The sequence below is a fragment of the Populus trichocarpa genome, chromosome 17 (genome assembly GCF_000002775.5).
Source record: "Populus trichocarpa isolate Nisqually-1 chromosome 17, P.trichocarpa_v4.1, whole genome shotgun sequence".
In the NCBI taxonomy this organism is placed as follows: Eukaryota; Viridiplantae; Streptophyta; class Magnoliopsida; order Malpighiales; family Salicaceae; genus Populus; species Populus trichocarpa.
In genome coordinates this window covers 4829891-4837281 of record NC_037301.2, presented here as the reverse complement: position 1 = coordinate 4837281, position 7391 = coordinate 4829891, and the positions used below count along the sequence as shown (strand labels likewise).

Here is a 7391-nt window from a genome sequence, read left to right as displayed (position 1 = left end):
ATTGGTCGAGTCTCGAGTTGACCTATCAGGCTGGACCGAGTTTTAAAACTATGAGAAAATCTGTCATATGAATAGTGATTCCCTCATAATTATTGAAAGTTAACAATTTTATATTTTATTGTATTATATTTGTATACCCAGTGGCATTCTTTAACAAAGTATATTTTGGGCTTCATATGGTGTACTTCAAGGTTTTCTGAACTTTTGGATGAAAAAATAAAACAAAGGAGAAAATATTTTTTTTTGTTTGAATAACAAATCCATTTAACCATTTTAATCCTAATATTATAAACTAAATTGTGTTTTTATTTATAAACTGGAAAATTTTATAGTGATGAAACTATAATTGTTTTATACAAATGAAAATCATATATCATCCGCTAAAATATATAAGAATTATCTCTTAATAAAAAAATATTTTTTATTTCTCTTTTATTTTATAAATATTTATTAATTATAGTATGAATATCATAAAATTTATAAAGACAGGTCAAAACCCAAAGTTTATTATATCGAAGGAAAACAGAAAATGCTTAAATAACTCCTCAACAAAACTGTCGTGTCACATTAAAAACTTTCAAGGACTACCATTTTCTCTGCATATATTCCCAAAATTCAACACGTTTTCTTCTTCTTCTGCAGACCTCTCAAATGGAAGCGGGATCATCGCCATCCGCCGCCGCCGGCGGAGGACCCGCGCCGTTCTTGATAAAGACATATGACATGGTGGATGATTCATCGACTGACGAGATTGTGTCTTGGAGTTCGAACAAAAACAGCTTTGTCGTATGGAACCCTCCAGAATTCGCCAGATTGTTGCTTCCTACCTTTTTCAAGCACAATAATTTCTCTAGCTTTATCAGACAATTAAATACCTATGTGAGTCCTCCAAATTCTAATTTCTTTTTATTTTCTAATTATAATTTTGAATCAAATGAATAATTTAGGTTTTTTCTGAATTGAAATTGTTGATACCATATTGGTAGTTAAGAAAGTTCGTTTTTAGTTTTTTGCTCAAGTGTAAAAATGTTAGATCGTTTGGTTGGGCTGTGTAGATATTGTGTTTAATTGGCCGCGGATTGAGGAATTGGTTTTGATGGGATGGTGAGATTTAGAAATGGAAGAGATTAATTGGAAAAGAGTGACGGTAGTGTTAACTTGTAATCTGAGTTTCTATTTTAGATACATGAACCCTTGGATCAATGATAGAGTGCGTGTCTGATCTGCTTCAGTATTGAATGGATGTTTAGTAATGAAATCAGCTCGATTATCAGATGCTAGAATTCAAGTTCCAGAGTACTAGCTCATCTCTAATGTGGGTGGATTTTGGATCAGGAAATGGATTTGGAAACAATGAATGCATTGCTAAAAGAGGAAAATATTGGTGGGTGGTGGAGTTAACGATGTTTTATTTCAGTGAAATTTGCAAATTTCTGTGTTTCATGCATGTTATAATTGTCAGCTAAGAAGGAAGAGCCTTTATGTTCAAAGATGGAATGCAACTTTGTCCTTGTAGTCAATGATGGTTGGATCTGTAATTGATTTGTGTAGTGAAAAATTTTGTATTGCTTCATGCTCTTTCTCTTTTGAAAGAGAAATCTCTTTTTATCTTTGGATTTCAAAGTTTCTTATCGCCTCATAAAACACTTATTGGACTGTGTGGAAACTGCCTTGTATCTTGTTAACAACTCCTCAGGTGGAATATTATCAACCAGTGTGCTTTTTGTTATAAGAAACTTCCCATTTTCAAAGTTATTATCTAGTTGTTTAGATATGTCTTTCTTACTGTCTTTGAGCCCAAGTGTGTCTTTCTACGTTGAGTTTTTTATTTGAAGAGGGAAAGGAGGGTGAGATTGTGTGGAGTCTAATTAGCCTATTGTCTACATGTAGAGGATTTTTGTTTTTTTAAAATCAGCTTAACTCAGCACAGCATGATTTGGTTACAGGGATTTAGAAAGATTGATCCTGAGAAATGGGAATTTGCCAATGAAGATTTTTTGAAAGATCAGAAGCATCTGCTTAAGAACATCCACAGAAGAAAACCAATCCACAGTCACAGCAACCCTCAAGGTTCTTTAGTGGATCAAGAAAGAGCAGCATATGAGGAAGAAATAGACAAGCTTTCACGTCATAAAGCCAAACTCGAGGCAAGTATTCTAGGGTTTTCACAGCAGCGGTCATCTGCAAAGCTTCATGTGGAAGATCTAACACAGAGGATAGATACTATGCAGCAGAGGCAGGAAAAGTTGCTGTCGTTCTTAGAGAAGGCTGTTCAAAACCCTGCTTTTGTTGAACATCTTGCTTGTAAGATTGAATCTATGGATTTTTCAGCATATAGCAAGAAGAGACGACTGCCTCAAGTTGATCACTCAATGCCAACTGCAGAAAATAGTTTTGTCGAAAATCACTGTAGTTCTAGGCCCGAGTCTAATGTCATCTATCAAGATTTCTCAAATAAGTTGAGGCTGGAATTATCACCAGCTGTTTCAGATATTAATTTGATTTCACGTAGTACGCAGAGCTCCAATGAAGACGGGGGAAGCCCACAAAGGAAAATATCTGAAGGGAATCCAAAAGATGGACCTACTAGGACATCAGGTTTACTATTGGCACCTGAAACATTGGAACTTTCGGATACTGGGACATCGTATACATTTAAAGTGAATCCTGCTGTCCCAAGAGACTTACCAGCAAGTGGGAGCCAAGCACAACATTCACTGCAGGCGAATTTGACTTCCAATGAAGAAGTTGATGGCCTTATTTCCTGTCAATTGAACCTAACTCTGGCATCTTCTGCATTGCAAGTCAACAAAAATCCTTATTTAGCTAGGATGCCTCCACTACGTCAGGAAATTGTCAAATCTCCAGAATCAAGGTTTAACGAGAGTAACAAAGATTCTGACATGCGAGTTATTCAGAACATGAATCTGGGTAACGAGGGCACAACTTTATCCTCCTCCCAGGAGATCCCAAATAACAGTCAAGTGCCTGCATCAGCTCCAGCTAGAGTCAATGATGGTTTCTGGGAACAGTTCCTAACTGAAAGACCGGGCTCTTATGAAAATGAAGAGGCAAGTTCTAATTACCGAGCAAACTCTTATGATGAGCAGGATGAAAGAAGGTTAGGTTTCGGAGTGCCAAGAAATGCTAAAAACATGGAGCAGCTCTCTCTATGAGCATCACAATTGTCTTAAAGCTTAGCGAGAGGTGTGCGGAGGTTTCTCCTGGTACCTTCGGTAGTTTCAAAAATTTACAATTGGTAACATCTAGAATATAACTTGACATGAAACTATCTATTTGGTTTAAATAATATAATGTTGACATGCCACTAGTAATTGTAGTTGCTATTATTATTTTTTACCTATTGATGTGGGAAATTGAAGTATATGGCTGTGGTACGGTACAGATTTGAATGGTGGAATAGTAAGCAATGTCTGATCCTTCTTGTTGGTTGGAAACTGTCTTCTGCTTCTCATAACCAATAGCACATTCGAAAAAAATCTCCCCTTTCCATGCTTAATGCCCGAAGTTACAATGGCAACACACTTGTTTTATATTAGCTATTTGAGAATAGATAAAACATTTTACTAATTTACCTAAAATGATGAAAGCCTTTTTAATTACTCAAATATTTACATATAATTTATGTTATATCTAATATATGCATGTTTGTTATTCTTTATTAATACAATATATGATTAGGATCAAAACATAATATTTTTTATATAAGATAACTTAGTGATATCAAGATCGTTTACACAACTATCAAGTGATAAGCATATAATTTATGTCATCTAACAAGCACTTTACATATTAGTATCTAGTATTCTTCATACATCAGTTTATGAGAGCAGTAGTTTCCTTTCATAAAGAAATTAGCATAATATATATCAGTCTTAACAACTATAATTAATATCTAGTCTTAATAGAACATTGACCATGAATATTTAGAAACAATGTTTTGATATAATAGTTATCTTATAAGTATAATAATTTTATAATGTTTTATGGAAAGCATTTTTGTTTCACAGACTTTATCTTTACTCTAGATTCATTAACTAATATAATTGAGTATTAAAAAAAATCTTTATTAATGATAAATATATTTTACATTAATAAAATCAATATTACAACTAATTAATTGAAATATTCACTTAAAAAAAAAAAAGCAAAATCATATGTATGTAAAGAGTGAACCAAAAACATAGGGATCTTCAAATGTGCCTTTCGTCACCTTTTGGATGAACCGGATGTTATAGGTTATGGCCTAAACCATTCATCAGTTACTGTCTAGAATCCCCTCAGATCGTTATCATTCTAGAGAACAACATCAAAATATCAAGATTCGTTTCAGGTTTTTCTAATCGATCATTGAAAACCGCTGTAAAACTCCGTTGAGTTTGCCTGCCAAGATCTTGACGCCGCACCAGGGCAGGGCAGGGCAGTGCAGTCCCAAGCACAAAAGCCCAAGCTAATGCCCAGAGGCACACGAGCATAATTACACAGTTGAGCGGGTTCGCTTCATCATGCTGGAAAAACCTTGCATTAAAGTTTCCACAGAGGGTGACAGTGGTGGGTTGGACCCTCTCATTACTCCGCTCAAGGACTGTGGCCTCTACCTCATTTATTTGATCAAGTATTTTATGCGATCAAATCATCCTCTCTGTACAATTTACTCAGCAGCTTCATATGCCTTACCAGGACTTTGAATGAAACAACTTAAACTTCTGACATAATTAGGCTTGAGTTGGTGAAAGAATTTATACTGTTACAGTCTATCCCCCCTGTATTTTTCTTCTTGCTAGTCTGAGCTGCCATGAAAGGAATGCAACTCAGCATTCATAACTTCCCATTTGATTCCAACTAAAAGAGTTAAAAGGGGTGTTTATTAGATACTTTTATAAAAACCATATAGTCTAAGATGTGATTGGTGATTTGATACTTGCTGCCGTGGTGAATTTCATTTTAATATTAGTTTTTTTTAAGTTAGGTATGTATAAACTTACTCGGATATTTATATTAATAAAAAAAAATCTTAAACAGATAATTTATGTCGACAAGAAACTTTTTTTTTTTTTTTTGTCTACTTCCTTTTCTTGAATTGAAAGAATCTAAAGCTAACAAGAGAAGGAATAAACAAGTTCTTGATGGACCCAAGGGAAGCTGTGAAAATGAAAAGCACACATGCTTTTCTTACGATGGACCACAAGCTTTACTTGTTTGAAAACACTTGACATAAGATGTTGTACTTTTTGTAAGAACATGGATGGCTTCGGGGATTCTTGGAAACTTGATACTTGCAAGGTTTGTTCTTGTTATAAACTTGGCTTAAACATGGCTTTAGGTGATTCTTAAGCTGATTATCATGGGATTTAAATACTTAAATTAATTAGATATTTGCCTCAAATCTTAGTCAGTTTCTGTTCTACACAAAATCCCAGTAGATTGATTATCTTATTTCTTGATGGGAGATCCAATGATCATTGATATTTTTTTATATGTTTTTTGGGTATTCGAAAAAAGAGAGAGAAAACTACAATAACACTCCCAACAAAGACTTTTAGACCTATAACAACAACAATGGAGTTTGAATGTCAAGTTCAAGCAGTAGGTGATGGCCTTCAATGCAGGCTAAAGTCTCATTTGGTTGCTAAGAAAATCATTGTTAAAAAAGTTTTTTTTTTTTTTTGTAGAAAATAAATTATTAAATAGTAGGGTTTTTTTTTATGTTCGATAGTGTTATAAAATATAAATTAAAAAATAATTTTTAATACTTAAAAAGTGTTTTTTTATAAAAAATAAATTATTGAAAATAGATTTTTTTTTATGTTTGATATTGTTATAAAAAATAAGTTATAAAATAGTTTTTAATATTTGATTATGGAATGAAAAATAAGTTAGAAAATAATTTATAATATTTTATTAATAAAAAAAATTATTTTATTATTGGAAATTGATGTACAAAAATACTTTGGTGGAGTTCACCAAACAAAGCGTTAGAAATTTCTTTTCAGAAAAATGGTTTTCTTGAAACAAACAAACAAAGCCTTAAAATGATTTCATATGTAAGTGGAAGCCAAACAAACATTGCCAGGCAACTGGTAACTATTTGGATGTCTTGTCCTTTGTTATGACGCATCCATCCACAAGAAATCCAACTTTCACACACCTCCACAAGAAAACTTAACTAGAAGAAATCATTAACTCCAACCAATTCAAGAAAACCATAAAAAAAAATGTCCAAGCTCAAATTTCTCCCTAATACCCCCCCATTCCATCTCTCGCTGCTTTTCTTCCTCACCCTTTTCTCTGTTTGCAATGCTGATTCGGTATTAGGCCTCAGTTCAATGAAAACCAGTGAGGTTGATGCCACCACTGTGAGTAGGGGTTGCTCCAATAAAATTGGAGAATGCTTTGAAGAGACAGAAATGGAGTCGGAGATCAGTAGGAGAGTGTTGCTGATGCAAAAGAGGTACATAAGTTATGGGACACTGAAGAGGGATATGGTTCCATGTAATAAACCAGGAGCGTCATACTATGATTGTAATGCTAGACAGGCTCATCCTTATAGCAGAGGTTGTGAGGTCATTACAAGGTGCGCAAGAAGCATCAATGACATTAACAATTAGAAGAAGAAAATAGCAAATTGACATGATCTTATGTAATTGGTAATGTGTTACTGCATTTCTTGATTCTGTATCCTTTTGGGATTTTCTTGGTTGCATCTGTAAATTTAAGAGAATCATGTTTTGATCTGCTTTGAGAACGAAAATCTTAGCCTAGTTTTTGAGAGATCTGGACTGTCCTTTTATACAATAAATAGTTGGTACTTGTTTTGGTGAGTAGAGGATGTCACGCCTTGGAAATCTCAGCATTCTTTTAGGGAAGATTTGAGGTTATCTTTTCTTTTCATTAATGTGAAAGACCTAGTTGATGTTACACACTCTTAGCGCATCACTTTCATATCAATTAAAGAAATCACAGGCCGTGGAAGCAAAAGCTTAATTTTAGAAGTGATCATAAACAAAACCCTTCTTCTTTTTTTCCAGATATGCTTATGGAGGCAAAGCAAATGCAATTTCTATATTTCAATCTCAATATCCCTCCACCTTATTTGACAGATTGTGAGAACTTAAGGAATGAAAAGTGGAGGTTTGCCGAGATTCAAAGATTTCCATAGGAAGATGATGGATTGAAAGTGCTATGTAGAAGTGTTGCATCAATAGACAAAAAAGAGAAAAATTGACTTCAAAATTTAGCTTCTTGTCAATCTAACTCCCTCTGCAATCTCGACATATTCTGCCCAAACACTGAAGCTATGGGGAACCACCCAACAACTTCTTACTAATTGAGATGCAGTTCTTTATTTAGATGCAAGTCTTGCTGTAATT

At 34.0% G+C, this 7391-nt stretch overlaps 2 protein-coding genes across 2 annotated transcripts; both read left to right on the top strand.

The window, feature by feature from the left end:
- Positions 1–544: 544 nt before the first annotated feature.
- LOC18107101 (heat stress transcription factor A-5) lies at positions 545–3385 on the top strand. Its single transcript, XM_006373030.3, has 2 exons — positions 545–879; positions 1947–3385. Exons 1-2 carry the CDS (start codon positions 652–654, stop codon positions 3174–3176), a joined length of 1458 nt encoding a protein of 485 aa, XP_006373092.2. The 5' UTR covers positions 545–651; the 3' UTR covers positions 3177–3385.
- A 2675-nt stretch (positions 3386–6060) lies between these two features.
- LOC18107100 (protein RALF-like 31) lies at positions 6061–6842 on the top strand. The gene has a single exon (XM_024588802.2). It carries the CDS (start codon positions 6237–6239, stop codon positions 6627–6629), a length of 393 nt encoding a protein of 130 aa, XP_024444570.1. The 5' UTR covers positions 6061–6236; the 3' UTR covers positions 6630–6842.
- Positions 6843–7391: the final 549 nt, after the last annotated feature.

Coding starts and splice junctions, on each gene's coding strand:
- LOC18107100 (XM_024588802.2), top strand. CDS start 6,237: ATGTCCAAGCTCAAATTTCTCCCTAATACCCCCCCATTCCATCTCTCG.
- LOC18107101 (XM_006373030.3), top strand. CDS start 652: ATGGAAGCGGGATCATCGCCATCCGCCGCCGCCGGCGGAGGACCCGCG. Junction 880..1,946: donor TCAGACAATTAAATACCTAT/GTGAGTCCTCCA, acceptor ATTTGGTTACAG/GGATTTAGAAAGATTGATCC.